We start from the raw sequence: 16,314 nt of genomic DNA on the forward strand, positions 1-16,314 counted from the left end.
CTCAGTTATGTGCTAACCAAAGGTCAGAAGCTAAGAGAGAGGAGAGGGAAATTGTTTCTATTCTTTTCCCTTTTGGAAGAGAAAGAAAAGGGGTAAGGGAAAGTAAAACTACCCAAATACGTTGGCACTGGGAAGAAAAAGAGGAGAATGTTAAAAATGGAATGGTTAATATAAACACAATAAGGAACCTATTAGATTCCTTGAGTGTTGAATTACTTATCCATAATTAGGAATTATGATCAGAAATGATTGGTCTTATGACTGAAATGTTAACTGTATTGCCAACTCTTATGAATTAATCATGAGTCATGGGATTTTGGCACCTGCAGGACAAGCTGTCATAATATGAGACGCTCCTCCATCCCTGCTATCTCCAGGGCTAAACTCAGAGGCAGAACCTAGTGCAAGAGCTTGTGGGGCTGAGGACACACACCTGGCCTTGCCATTGAGCTCTGCCTTCACAATTGGATGGGCCCCCCACCTCAGCAGCATCTCCTGTCTTTGTAGCTCATATAAATCTTTACTGAACAATAATAGAAACACTTGATCTACAATCAGAATGCTTTGTGCTTCTTGGATGTTCATTGCTTTGTGAGCTCCATTTTATAGCCCTTGTACTGGAGGGAATATGCTGTGGAATGTGGGAAACTAAGAAGAAGAGAGACACTATTTTAGGAATGAGGAGAAGCTAAGTGGAGTTTCCATCTGAGCAGTCAGGGAGAGGTGTGCATTTTTTGTGACTTAAGGCTGACGTTCCAACTAGAAATTATGACACACACATTGGCAGAGAAGTAGATGGGTATACAGATGTTGTAAAGTAAAAAAAAAAAAAAAAAAAACCACCAACCCCCACCCCTAAAAAACATTCTTTTTTTTTTTTTTTTTTTATCATCTCATGTTCTTTTGGGGTCTGACTAATGATTTTTGATCTCCTGAGGTTGGCAATACTGTGTTACTTCACAGGAATTATTTCAAAATGGTCTCTCCAAAAATCAAATAAAAAATGTTTGAAACCAAGATTGTAAGAAATGCTAAAATAATATATTAAAGCAATTTAAGAAAATGGATACCAATATTAGTGCAAGCCAGAAACTCACATTTGTTTTCTGTTCTCAGCAAGCAAGCCTTGGCCTCTCAAGTGGTCTTGATATTTCTGAATGTCTAGCAGTTTCCCATATATTTCCTAAAATATATAGAAATATGCATTAAAGGGTACAGATATTTTATTGTTTACATGGTTTTAAATAACAAAATATTCAACCATTAGTTATCCATGTAGTGTATTATCCAAACATCCTGAAGAGTACAAAAAGATATAGGGATGATTGTAAAAATTGCTACAGTATTTAACAGTTACAAGTACATTGCAGGTTCAAAATGTATACAAGACCCTGATCCTGCACTCACTACTGCTCATGGCAGTAAAGTTAAACATGTGTGTAACTGTTTGAAGGATTGGTGCTTAAGTCATTCTCAAAACTAAAAAGGATGTGGGCAATATATTTATATCTATATAAAGAACACAATTACTGCCTTGAATTTTGAACTGCCTTTTTAGAAAAAGTATTTATATAGTGTATTCTAAAAAAGTTTACTGCCATGCAACTCTGTTAATCTTGGTGATGATATTTATTATATTTGTATTACAGTAGCACTTAGAGGCCCCACTTGAGATCACGGCTTCCTTGTTCTTGGGGAAGTGCATAAACAAGTCTGCTTTTTAAAAATACTAGTCCATCAAAAACTCAGCAAGCCACACATACAGTACAGCAAGTATATTTTTGTCACTGGTGTATTTTCAAATATGATGTGTAATAATGAATCTGTTAGAAGTTTAGGTTAGGTATCAATATATGCAAAAAACGGTTCAGTTTCAGTTACTATTTACATAGAATTGAGCCCTTTTGTTTGTTGGAATACTCTATGCTTATCTAGAGATTCCTTGCACAGATAAAATGAGGGATTGAGGATACACATTTAGATAGGTTTTTAAATTTCCTTAATTGATTTCTTACCCATTTAGTAAAACTTCTACATAAGCCCTGTCTACATTAGGAACATTTTGTAAAAAATTCCCACCACTGTTAACACTTGTTCACCTGCAGCAATTGATAGTTTGAGTCCCTTCTCCTTTCTCTCAGTGCATACCGATAGGAGCAGAGTAAAGGTTGCCATAACTGTGCAGTTCCATACTTTCAAATGTTAGGGTTAACTTTAATTCTGAATTTCCTGAGTTTCTAGTGCTTGTTTTTTGATTATTATAACATTCTTGTAATTCTTTTTAAACCTGAGGTTATTGGTATGTACTCTCAATCTTAATTGTTTTCTTCAAGAATCTAGCTTTCTGATGAAGCTAAATTACCCACAAGTTTAGTGTTCATGACAAAAAAAACAAACCATCAAATGCTTTGAGTTACAGCAGCAACTTAATCCTAAGTAGAATAAGTGAAGACTTTGGGCAACAAGTAATATTTATAAGAAAAACAGAAGTGGGGGTACTACAACTAAATACTGCAAATTCCAAAGAACCCACTTAAATTAGCAAGTGCTGACAACAAAAGGCTTATTGATGAGCACTGTGTACTCGCGTCAATTATTTTATGAAATACAATGGGTGCTAATAAAAACCTCAACATTCACAGCCCCAGCTATCTGCAGCATCAACAGTATCTTCCCATATTTAGAACAGGAGATACTATAGTACTGCAATTACTGTGGAGTGGCAAGGATTAAATTTTTACATTTTATATACTACTTTACAAAAAGTACAAAGTTTAAAACAGTGAAACAGATGAAACATAGGAAAGCCTCTGAGCTTAGTAATAACCACTGTATAAAGTGCTAATTGTTAAAATACGCAATATCATAATTTGAAATAAGTGAACAAAGATGCTGATGCAACACTTAAATATCATTTAACACTTAAAGAACTTCCTTACAGTAGTAAGCACCCACCAATCATGATTTTAAGTTTCTTTATCTATAAATATACATTCCCAGTAGGGTTGCAATAAAAATATACAGATATTTAAAAGTATCAGAATAAGTTAACCATAGGTTTATTGATTTTCTAAAGTAGTTGTACTCACAGCACTTAAATAAATGGTTATGGAATCAGTTTAAAAGGAATCTGTGATGCAGGCTGGTGCTGAGATTTATAATAATGTAATGAGCAAAACAAATATTTTTGGAACAGCAACTCAAGTGTATAGAACCTCTGAAGTAAAAAAAACAAAAAACCAAGAAAACCCAAATTGGTTTACAAACAGCTCAGATCAGACTGAACTGTAGCAGTAAGCCTTCCAGTAACTTTTTAATTTTGGGTAGGCACAACAGAAATCAACTAAGTATGATCAAATCTGTGTAGAATTTTCTCCCAATCTGTGGCATTTGTGTGTGTCCACTTCTATATTTTAACATCTGATATCCTAAGACACAAGAAACATTATTCAAAATATCTGTAAGACTAAAATAAACTGCTCCTACATCCCAATACCTTGTGAGATACCTCAGTGTGATTACCTGGTCTGGTCTCTCACTTTGTAGGCTAGTGAGGTATGGAAAATGCTACTCAGAAAGCAAGCATCTCACGTCACTCTGAAGCAACTCTTGCAGTTCAGTTAGGATCAGGGTTAAAAGGCAGTCACCTCAAGAAAAACATTCACAGAGTAGGGTTGGATGGTGTGAGGTTTACCTGAGAATAGATAGAAAATTTTTGCATCTATGGGGTAGAAGTGTCAGATAGAAGCAAGAAAGCTTAGGTTCTTCTCTGGGGCTAAATGTTTTCTTGATAGCAGGTCAGGTGACTGAGGATACCTCTACACTGCAAAGAAAAATGCATGGGAACCAAGTCTCAGAGCTTGGGTCAATTGACTCACGGGGCTCAGGCTGCAGGGTTAAAAATAGCAATGTAGACATTCCTGCTTGGGCTGGAGCCCAGACTCCAAGACCCCCTCCCTTCCGCTAGATTCCAGAGCCCAGGCTGCAGCCGAAGTGGGAACATCTACACTGCTATAGCCTCACAGTCTAGGACCCAAGAGCCCAAGTCAATTGACCTGGGCTGTGAGACTCAATGCCATGGGGTTTTCTTTGCAGTGTAGACATACCTTATGAGGCTTGTCTCAATAGCATAGAGGACATGAAGAAGTGGGTTCCTATGAGTGGCTTAAGACTTCTAGAAGTGGAATGAGTAAAGTTGGGAATGCACAAGAGATTTTTGGCCATTGAAAGGTTTGACCTAGATAGAGCTTGGCAATTAGGAAAGGGGCTGGATTGGTAGCCCTTGTAAACATGTGGGAAGGCTGTTTGCTTGACTCCTGACCCGACAGCTTCTTCTCTTCTCCTGTATAGGCATACAGTACCATCTTCCTATCTGGTGAGAAAGCAGATGCACTGAGGCAGCTGGATCACCTATCTACCTCCCTATCTATCTAATAGTCTGACTATTAGAGCACCACCAGGATTTGGAATGCCTTACTCACTTCACCCTAATGTGCACATAATTTATTGGGAAGGTTAGCAGCTAGTACTAGAATCCTGTGCTAACTACAAAGACAATTGGGATGAGAGCTGCTGTAAGGAAAGAAAGGGAGGAAATACAGTTGTAAGTTTACTGTAAACTGGCCTTAGTCTGAAGGGATTTTAAATTGTAATTAAAATTGCTTTGGGTAATATGCAACAAGTGTAGAGGGAGACCTTGAATAGTCATTAGGCTCAGAAGCTCCACTAGGATGAATGGGTACAGTTCATACTTCTTTTGTTTCACTCTGCCTGTTTGTAGACTTGAAGCTCATGGTCACAACTAAAAAATCTTTAAAAAAAAAAAAAAGTTGTCTCTAAAGGAAACTTCAAATCTGCATAAAAAAGTAGGGTTTTCCTGAGAATTTTTGGAAATGTCAGTTCCCCTCAATGTAAGAGTTCCTATTTTCTGGAATGCTTTTATCAGAGTTACTTACTGTCTACATGAAAAAAATCTAGACTAGGGAAAAAGTGGAATGCCATAAAAAAAGTACTTCTACAATCAGTGTACATCTTACGGTAGGAGAGGTCTTCTCATGAAATACAGGTGCCAAAACGTTTCGGTTTTGCTTCCAACTTTCATTTCTCTCATGGGATGAAATTTAGGTGACAAAACTTTATGGATAGGAGTAGTTCTACTACTTCATGGGACTACTCATGCATAAAGGTAAGCACATGCATAAGACTTTGCAAGATTCAGGACTTAAGGTGCAATCATGATGTTAAATGCTATTTTGCAAAATAATCATATATAATGCCAAACAATTACATCTAACAATCCTAATTTTCCCCAAATTATAGGAAACTACTATAGAGACTCTCTCTTTTCAGAAGATTTTATTAATCACTTCAAGATGCAATAGTCAAACTCATGAATGTACACGTCTGTTGTCTTGTAAACTCAGATATTATGCAAACAAAATACCTGATTTTACAAGACACTAGGCAGCCATAAATGCTCCCATATCTAATGGAAGGATCAAATCCTTAATCTGCACTAGGATGCACTCTTTTAAGAAGGATTTATTCTTATTACTAAATAAATTGACAGGAATGAGTGAACTGGATCTTTGAAAAGTATCCTCAAAGTACAGAGCAGCTTATGAAAAAAAAAAATCTAGCTTTTGGGGCGGGGGGCGGAGCCACGTTTTAAAGGACTGGAGGACCCAGAACATCATGCATTAAAATTCTTTAGGTAACTTGGCTACCTTGAAAGTGAATATTTTTTTACTTTAATTTATTATTTTTAGTTTTTTAATCAAAACACTCAATATACTTAGAATGCCCTGGGATGTAAATGATTTTCTTTGAATACAATTTTGATAAAGGTAGCATAAGGCCACAATGATGTTTCCATTCACTGAGAATTCGGGAAGAGAATAATAATCAGGACTACTACATAAGCTACAAAATTTGTCCAACAAAAAAAGTATAAAATAGGCCACTTTGTCTTGTACATCACATTACAAAACCTGACTATATCACTTGCTAACAATACAATTTTCCATTTCGTATTCAAAGTGCAACATTTTGAATGAGATGAATAGCCACAACACATGTGAAGGGGTTAAATTCTCTCAATGTACGTTAGAGTTACATGCAACAAATCCCTCGCACATCAAGAGGTGAATAAACTGCCCCGTCCCCAAGACTAAACTATATTCAACAAGCAGAACAAAGAGAGCAATGTGAATACAAAGGATATTCAAGTTTTATAGAAGTCTTACTTAATATTCAAGTCGTACATTCACATATAAGCTGCATCTTATAAGATGTAGGGTGAATGTATGTATTCACTACTTTTAACAGATGTCTAACATTTTTTATTAGCATTATCTAAACAAATGGCACTGCTGTGACTGGCTGTCTCAACTGCAATTAATAAAATCTGAGATCCCTGTCAGTAAATGCAGTTGTGACTGAAACATTTAGGCCAAATAATCATTTCTTTATCCTATTTATCACTCTTTATGTAGCAATTATTTTTTTAAAAAATCCATACAAAGTATTGTCATTCATGCAAATACTACATTAACATGCAATCTTTTCTTTCTCCCAGCTGTATGAATTACAGTTTTGGTAGTTTAAAAGAAATCAATCTATAATTCTTATAGAACATATTTAGCCTGATGAGAGATTAAAACAATGTTAAGCATTGTATACAGATTTCACCTTTTTTTGCAGCTGCTTAACTAAAAGGATGTTAAATCCTGTTTAATTAATTCTGCTTTATATAATTCTATTTAATGGACAAATTTAGAAATGTCCCAAGAACACTCAAGTACTTTAAAATATCCTACAGTAATGAAATTTGTTTGTCAAGCAGATTTCATTTGAAGAAGATTTAATCAAGTGGTATTGTAACAGGATACACACTCCTTTGGAAGACTATTTCTTAGGCAACCTTACATACCTTTTTTTAAAAGGCTAGGAAGAGCTAAAAATAAAATTGTGCTCCTTGTAAAATTTGTAGTTGCTTCATTATGATGGAATGCAACAAAACATCTTGCCCTTGGGTTGCTCTGTTTCAGCCAAAACAAATGCAAATGGCTTGTCAGATGACAGCTGTTTGATAAGGCTCCTCTACAAGACCTGCATGCTTTACTTTTTTCCGTGAAACTTGGGATGAAAGGCAGAAGGCAGGAAGAGAATTAATGTAGCATACAGTCTAAAGGCAATGCTACAACCGTGATTAAGTAGAAAAGTTAAAAGGCACAGATTTTCCACAGCCTCGCTGCGTGCAACCCATCCGTGTAACAAGTTGACAGGCCTAGCGCGTCAGCTCCATCATCCTCTCCGACAGCTAAAACGCAGCATTGCATCCCTTTTCAGAGAAAATTTGCGTCTGCACCATGAAGCGTTGTACATTATTTCTTAGCACTGCAGGGGGCTCAAGTCCATATGGAACCTTCACAAATATTACCACAGATCAAACCAGCGGCGTTTCGAGGCAGATTTGACATACCTATTTAAATGAACAGCAGGGGTCCTCGGGCTGCCTCAGGCTGTGCAGGAGAAAACCTCTGTGGAAAGCCTATGCTGCAGCTCCATTACTCAGCAAAGACACACTCTACATTTATCATTCATTTCATTTCTGCCAGGGCAAGAAGCTCATTTGCCCAAGGTCAACAAAAAACGAAAAAAGGGTTTTTTCCAAGAAATAAATGTACCTGACAGGTGGGGATTTTGTCCTTTGGGTTTGTAGAGCACAAATAAACACCAGATAATTCTCAAAAATAAAGAAAAGCTATGTACAGAATTTGATTTTTGGGAAAAGTCCAATAATGTTGTTATAACTTTTTCAAGAGTGCATAATGAGGAAAACAGAATCTGACAGGAGCATCAAATTGAAAGTATCTGACTACAAAAGTGGGTTTTTTCTGGTCTCACATAACCATGCATTAAAATACTACACATCTCTCTACAAGGCTCTTCTAGGGAGTCAAAGAATTTATGTGCTACCAATGGGCATATTTATAAAAGGGCTCTTCAGAACACACAATAAAGAAGTTGGGACTAGTAGTGTTCTATCAGATGTAGCTTTTATCGTAAAGGTAAATGGACAGAGATCTCATGGTCTTACAACCATACGAACCTAAGTGCACATTGTTTTTTCATCTAAACTTAATCTTCAAACATTTTAAAAAAATATAAATCTATTGAGCTACTTAATACAAATTTCCTTCACATTAAATGTCAGCACATTTCTGCAATTCTTCTCTTTAAGACGAAAAACATGTATTTTAAAAAGGACAATGAATAATCCTAAATCTGGTCATCTCTGTTGGATGGACATTCACCACCGCTAAGCGTTACTGATGCTAAATTAAACTACAGTTTAAAATGAAAAATGTTCAGAATATTCAGACCTAATTCCAAACAAAACAAAAAAAAAGGCAAACAAACCATTTGCTTTTAAATTAGGCAACAACTTCTCTCTAAATGAAAGAATAAATATTATGACTTAACAAAACACATTATGTTTCACCTCTAGTAGTGTTACGGTCCATTATGAAATCACTAGGTAAATTCAGAAGCTTCTGAAACGTAGTTCTGATGTAATGTTTTACTTGGCTTAGAGTTAACATTATTTATCATAGACTATAACATACTTACATGCATTAATGAATAAAACGACTGCTTGCCAGTATAAAAGAGAAAGTGAAATGGACGGTGATCTTCTCCCCATTGGATTGCTAATGAAAAGCAAAATTAGACAAAAAAGCAATAATATACAGCAACTAGATAACTGTATTGAAATTGAAGTTATAAACCTCTTTTATAATACCAATTACCTTTTAAAATACCAGAGAGTAAAGACATTTCATGGGTATTCAACCAGTATGGAAAGCTAATATTTTAACATACCTTGTTATATCCCACCTCAATCTGCTAATATAACCAGATATTTTTAATATAGTATTCTAAATCTCTCATTACATAATGGAAGCCCTGCTGTATATCTTAAATAAAATCTCAAGGAATCTATGTAATAGCAATACAGCAAGAGGTGCCAAATTTAGACTAGACATAAATGCACACTAAAAGATAATTATAAGCTATACCATGATTATGAAAAGTGCCAGATTGACAGCTCCAGAAAATAAAGTCTTCTAGAAACAGCAGTACTATATGGGTAGTCGCTGAATAAACTTTATGACATTGCCCTGATAATATATCTCAACTATATTCCAGAGCGAACAGTGTGCAGAACACAGACATTTTTAGGCAAAACAGTTAAAACAATTTCATCTGTCTAATCACAGGAGCCAAAACATTTATGTGATGCTTTAGCAATATAAAAATTATGAACAGATTTATAATTTAAAGGATACTTTCATCTAATAAAAATTTCCTTTATTTTAAAATTAAACTTTTCTGTCATTTTACCTCCTACAGTGACACGTCATCTGAATCTACAAATTGAATCTGAAGCAATTACCAGTGCCACTGCTGGGCAGAGAAGATGTACAGAAGATATTAGTTAGGCTTGGAAGGATTAGATTTTTATGGGTAAATGTTGATTTCACAAACGAACAAAAATATTTTCTTCAAATTGGCAAAGTAAGGAAAATGCAGCCTCAGAACTTAGAGTTTGATTTAAAGGTATTTACTTTGTATATTTTGATATGTGATATTGACAATTTGTATTTTAACTATTATAAAGCTTTAACTTTTTGACTCTCAAGGTCTACTTTCATTAAATATTTATTGTCCGACCCACCCATAATTACCTAGAACTGCAAAAATTTTAATAGATAAAAACTAAAAAACAATGCTTAAAATCCATAATTTTGTGCAGCTGTGGAAAATCAGTCTTCTCCTGATTCAAGTGTCTTCTTAAGTAGCACAACACTATGCTAACTTTAGAGAAGAGAACTAAAATGCGCAAGTAACAGGTTCAGAACTATAAGCAGCTTTAGAAAAACTATTTAGTAAAATGCATTTAGCAAATTATTTGTATTAAATTCTGCTGGTTTTAATAGTAGAAATTCAAATCTAACAGGTGTGTGTTTGTGTGTGTGTGTGTGTGTATATATATATATAAATAAAATATAGGGTGAAATCTTTCTAGAGTGGGAACACTCACTGACTTCAACGGAGCCAAGATTTCACTGATACCAAGTTCAAGCACTGACAATATTTATCAGTCATTTTTTGTCAAATATTCTTCAATAGGAGTACATTACTTAGTGAGTTGATTTATTTGAGGTATCAAACCCGGACACCAAAGCCATACCTGGTTTAGGAAACATGTTAGATTAATTTAGTAAAGTCAAAGCCAGATTCTTGTAGACATTTGCACACATTACAAAACTTCCAAGTAATTTGGCATGCCCGGTCTATACTCAAAAGAGGCTAAGATGGGAAGCTGCAGATAAAACTGAGGTGAGTAGAAGCTTACTTAATGCTGGCCTGCAATAATAAATTCTATCTTATAAATGGAAACAGCTTTTTTGTTTTTGTTTCCCCTCTGCCCTCACCATGTACATAGAAAAAGCAGCAGGAATAGGAAACTGACATTACTTTTTTATGAACTGAAAAAGTTAATAAATCCCAACCATCTCATCACCAATGAAGAAGAAACAGTCTGTAGAAGATCAGAGGCAGATGAAAACAAGTTCTGACAGACCTGATAAGCACAATATGCATTACAAAGAAGAGTTAAGGGAGGAAAATGGCAGAGGCACTAGTGGTAGGAAAAGACTACGCTGGCAAAGACAAGAAGGAACACTGGTAAAAACTGCCAAATTCAGACATCACATAAGCAACTGCAACTAAACCCATCAAGTGGCTTCTGTTTTCACCATGGTCAATTTCTTTTAAAACACAGTCAATGTGAGTTAGACTCAACTTTTATTAAAAGATGCAGTTATTGACCACATTTATGATAGTGTTTGTGTATTTCAGTCTGTAAAACTATGAAACTGAAGAAAAAAATAGGGTGAGAAGTAGATGTTCATGTTGCTGCCTGATACTATATTAGCTGGTAATGGTATAGCTGCTCAGTGATGACTGCTCAAGGACCATTTTGAAGTACAAATTCCTATTTTTGCACTTCAAAGTTCTTAAAGACGTAACTTTTAGAGAATTGAATGATTTCCTTGAAAAATGGTGATCATTACTGATAAGGCTGTTTTTGGCTATAAATACAAATACACCCCACAATCACTAGGATAAGACCAGTGTCTGAAAGAGTTCATAAGTCCTGAAAGCATATGTACTAGTAGCCTAGTGCTGACAATAGGAAATGGCCATCAGACTTTTGAATCACATTTATTATTACCATCTTGCTGCCTCTTCAATTGCAATATGATTTTAGCTTCTATTTCACAATGCACTGAAGTTAGAAATTAATGTTTTATACCATTTGAAAGCTGATGTTCCAAAATTTCAGATGATATAAAAAGTCGGTTTTTAGCTTTAAAGGTTTTCAGGACAGCAGCTGCTAACATATGAGCATTCATATAAGGGAGAAAATAAGATATTACTGAGGATCAGAACTGTGTTCTTTGGGGGACTCAGTCGTTCTGGGGATGCAGAATCTTTCCACACTACAGTGGAGTTGCATCTTACATGGGTGTTAGGTTCTAAAGTCAGCGCATAAGGCGAAAATCATGCATAGTCAAAATTACCCTTGAAAATCTCTTACATCACCCATAAAGTACAGTATACTGTACATGGTTTTGTGTATACTGTACAACCCTGTACAGTAATACGTATAAATGTACAGTATAATAAAGAGTACATATGTAAAATATAATTTTACAGTATTTTTAATTACATAAAAGAGAGAGAAAAAGAATAAAAGAGGAAAACAGTAAACCTAACCACTCATCATTCATCCTGGATATTCTTGCTAGTCTACGACGACAATGATAATGGTGAAGTGGTTGGCTCTGGTTCAGCTCAGGAAGTTGATTGTGTAGGCTCATCTGCTCCTGGTTGTTTTTTTCTTGAAAAATATGGTGATCGGCAACTGTCGCTGTTGTCTCTTGAGCTGCTCAAACATTTCTTGATACGGTCTCATATAGTCCATAATACTGTGTGTGATTTTGAGGCTTCGTTCCATAGAGGGATCATATTCAGAAATTAAATCATTCAAGTGTTTTGCTGCTTGGAACACTTCAGCAAATTTTTGAAGATTCCAACTTGCTGGGTCTTCCTGTTCGTCGTCGTCATCTTCGTCTTCTCTAGACCATTTTATCAGTTCCTTTAACTTTTCATTAGTCAATGTTTCTCTATGGCCATCAATTAATTCTTCAATTTCTTCATCACGGATGTCAACGAAGCCACCACCACCCACTTGCCTGGCCACCTGAACAATGCGTTTCACTTCTTTGTCAATGGTCTGGATACCCTTAAAATCATTCACATATTCTTTCCATAGGTTTCACCAACATGCATTGACTGTTTCAGGCTTGACTGCATCCATTGCAAGTTTAATATAAGTGATGCAATCGGAGTGTTGGAAGTCCTTCAACACTGCCATCACATTAAGATTGGGATCAGCATCCATAGCGCTACGTATCCATGAGAACGTAAGCCTCGTGTATGTGGCCTTGAAACAGCGAATCACGCCTTGGTTGCGAGGTTGGTGGTGGTATTGGGGAGGAGAAAGACTATTTCAACGTCATTATGCGCAAACTGGAGTGCCTCAGGGTGGCCAGGAGCATTGTCTACGATCAGCAACACTTTAAATTGAAGTCCTTTCTCTTTGAGGTACTGCTTGACCTCCGGAATGAAACACTTGTAGAACCGATCCAGAAATAATGCTGCCATCACCCAAGCCTTTTTATTTGATTGCCAGAACACAGGCAGGAGATTTTTGTTCTTGCCTTTGAGGGCACAGGGATTTGCATCCCTGTAGAGCAAACCAAGCTTTATTAAACGTCCAGCCGCATTGCCACAAAACAACACAGTCACATCGTCTTTAGCTGCTTTGAAGCCAGGGGTCTGTCTTTCTGATTTCGAAGTGTGAGTGCCGTTGGGCATTTTTTTTTTTCCAGAAGAGCCCAGTCTCGTCAGCATTAAAAACTTGTTCTGGAAGATAGCCCTTTTCTTCTGTGATTTTAATTGTTTGGGGTAGGCTTTTGCTGCCTCTTCATTGGCAGATGCAGCTTCATCAGTAGTCTGCACGTGTTTGAGGTAGAAGCGGTTCCTAAAATTGTTAAGCCAGCCAAGGTTGGCTTTGAATTCCTTCTCATCACAAGGCTGTCCCTCTTCGGCAGGACGTTTGAACAGGGCGTAGAGGCTAAGAGCCTTTTCTTGCAACGTGTTGCCATCAATAGGCACACGTTTACGGTTCATGTCCTCCTGCCATAAGTTTAATGCTTTTTCAGTCTTCACTAAAGTCTTATCACGCACCTGGCTCATCACCTTAGCAGTTATTGGAGCACTTGATGCCATGGCTTGACAAACTTCTCTCTCGAATCTTGATGACACGGATGCTAGATTCGTTGCAGCCATATTTACGCGCCACGTTGGAGACGGATAGACCATCTCTCAGTAAGTCCAACACAGCCAGTTTTTCCTCCAGCGTTGGAACAGATTGCTGTTTCTTCGGTTGAGCACCAGATGAAGTAGTTAGCTTGTGTTTAGGGGCCATGTTGTACAAAAAATACAATACGTATCTTTAAACACTAGAATCACATTCAGCATGGCGAGATGCTCACACCATGAGAGGCATGCGGGAACTGAGACCGACTGAGGGAACAGCAGATTCACGTCTCCCATCTCACGCTCACCCCGGGGCATATGCTCATTGAGTAGAATGGTGGGCGGAATCGCCCGCACTACAGTATTTAAATTGTTTTTTTCTTCTTTTTTGCCCAGCGCATATAGTTGAATTTGCGTAAGTTAAATGCGCATATGATGTGCCTCCACTGTAGTTCACTTCAAGCTTAGGACAGTAGCAACCAAAAGTTGTTGCAATGTTTGTTTAGTGTTCCATATAAAATGATTTTGGTAGTCTAAATTGTTTCCACTGAACAGATGTCCAACGAACAAAAACCGCTACTGGGAACAAGACCAAAGATTGCACAGGCAAAGAAACTGCAGAGTTGATCCTGCCAGATAACGGTGGAAAGCGTGCATAGTCTGCACGTTCTGTGCCCATGCTTTGGATAAAGAGATCACTTCAGTTTCCAAGGCTGTCAATCTGCTACTTTTCATAAGCACTGAGTTTACCTGAAAGTTTTGGTTTTTTTAATTATATTTTATACCAAATACTAATAAAAAAGTAATGCTTTATAGGTCGATCCAAAGCCAACTGAAGGACTCCCATGGACTTCAGTGGCTCTCGATCAGACTATGTTATTAGAAATGTTTCTCAATGGCAGAACATCTTTTCTTTAAAAAGATCACTGGTCCCCTGGGGTATGTCTACACAGCAATTAAAAATCCTTGGCCACAGACTTGGGCTCGTGCTATGGGGCTAACTGCAGTGTAAACATCCAGGCCTGAGCTGGAGCCCAGGCTCTGGAGGGTTCCAGAGCTCAGGCTGTAGTCCAAGTTGGAATGTCTACACTGCACTTCAACAGTGCTGCAGCCCGAGCCCAAGTCAGCTGGCACAGGCCAACCATCGGTTTCCAATTGCAATGTAGACATACCCTCACTCTAGCAGTACTTTTTGTCACTGGTGCAGGACCTCAGATCAATAAAATTTCATATTATATTTGAAAGGTTTGTGTTTTTATTACTCAGGTGCCTCATTAGCAGCTATAAAAAATATTAATAAAGGAAATGTAAACGGGTTGCAGGAAAGAAAAACAACATAGAGGCTCATAATAAAAACTTCGATATAGCCTGGAAAAAATAGCTATGTACACTTACCTCTTTGTTTTGGAAAAATTTCAGTGGGATGCTATAGAAAACCAACAAAAAAAGAGTTAGTATGCCATACTAAAAGTACTCAGAAAATTCATTGAACATTGTCCTTACCTTCATTATAGGCCTGGCCCTTTTCTCAAATAAGCCAGAGGGAAAGAGGTAGGCAATAGCTTTCTGCAAACAAACACACAAAGATCAGATACATATTTGTTCTGTAACAACAACAAAATAATCAAATTCCTTACAGATATTTTTACTATGAGCATGCTATAAAAACCTAGACAGCACAGAGAGACAGACAAATCAACAAAAAATGGCATGTGCCTATATGATGTTCTGAGAATAAAAGCAGCTGTAAATATCTCAGGATTCTTTAGCGAGAATGAAAGAAGAAGAAGAAGAATCTAATTCTGAAGTCTGTAATCTAGTGGGTTTAGAATGAGTGATTTGTTTTCTTTACTTTAAAGATTAACTTTAAATTCAAACAGACAATTACAGGAACTAGTTGCCAGGTTCAAGTAATATACAACCTCCATTTTATTTAATCTAAACACTGATTTTTAAAGAGTAATTCTCACTTATCTCCTCAAAAATACCTAACGCTGTAACTTAGAATGGATTTCACATTTCATTTATCATTTTTTAAATTTTCTTCCTGCAAATATTAGTGTTTGTGAAAGGTGCCTGCTTGACAGCTCTTGAGAATAAGTTCTCTATTTTTTCAAAGATTACTACTCCTGGAGGAATTCTGCACCAAAAAATTAAAAATTCTGCATATTTTATTTGTCAAAATAATACAATACAATCACACCAGTTTCAATAATTTTGGTAATGTATTTCAAAATACCTGTCAGCAAGTATGTCTGTAACAATACAGACAATGAAAAAAATTCAGGAAATGTTTCTATCGAATAGATTCCTTACTAGGCACGTAAATACAGAACTTTGAGTAATTCATTTAAACTACTATACAGAAATATATTTCCTGCACCCCTCAGTGTAGGGCAAAGGCTTGGGGGAGTCAGGGTAAAGGAGGAGCTGAGGGAAAGGGAGGAGGGGAGGGAAGAGGAGGATCTTGGGAGTGAACTTGGAGGGCTCTTGGATGTGGGTGGGAAAAATATGGAATAGGTTTTTTGAGGGGGCCAGAGAGAGATTGTTAGGGAGCCTCCCCCATGCAGACCCTGACTGACCCCAACCTCTCCCATTTAGTCAGGTACACCTGTCCCCCTTTATCCCTGCACCCTCAGACACCCACTCCCCCCATTCCCATGTGTCCCTGCACACCCCCATCCACCTCCTCCCCCCATCCCCATGGGTCCCTGCACCTCCCTCCCCGTCCCCATGTGTCTCTGTGCCCCCACTCAGCCACCCCGATTCCCCCCTGTGGCCCTGCACCCACTTCCCCAGTCCCCATGTGTCTCTGTGTCCCCTCAGCCACCCCCCTTCCCCCATCGCCATGTGGCC

At 37.2% G+C, this 16,314-nt stretch overlaps 1 protein-coding gene across 2 annotated transcripts in view; it reads right to left on the reverse strand.

Annotated features, from left to right (window-relative positions):
* The window catches only part of MRPS9 (mitochondrial ribosomal protein S9), a 44,744-nt gene that overhangs the window by 11,333 nt on the left and 17,097 nt on the right, over positions 1 to 16,314 (reverse strand). For both annotated transcript variants that reach the window (XM_074964662.1, XM_074964669.1), the window contains exons 3-6: positions 14,962 to 15,024; positions 14,854 to 14,884; positions 8,635 to 8,714; positions 1,098 to 1,183 (exon numbers count right to left, since the gene is read on the reverse strand). In XM_074964662.1, the coding sequence (XP_074820763.1) occupies positions 1,098 to 1,183; positions 8,635 to 8,714; positions 14,854 to 14,884; positions 14,962 to 15,024 (260 nt within the window). The remainder of the gene's footprint in view (positions 1 to 1,097; positions 1,184 to 8,634; positions 8,715 to 14,853; positions 14,885 to 14,961; positions 15,025 to 16,314) is intronic.

The sequence above is a fragment of the Natator depressus genome, chromosome 1, assembly GCF_965152275.1.
Source record: "Natator depressus isolate rNatDep1 chromosome 1, rNatDep2.hap1, whole genome shotgun sequence".
NCBI lineage: Eukaryota > Metazoa > Chordata > Testudines > Cheloniidae > Natator > Natator depressus.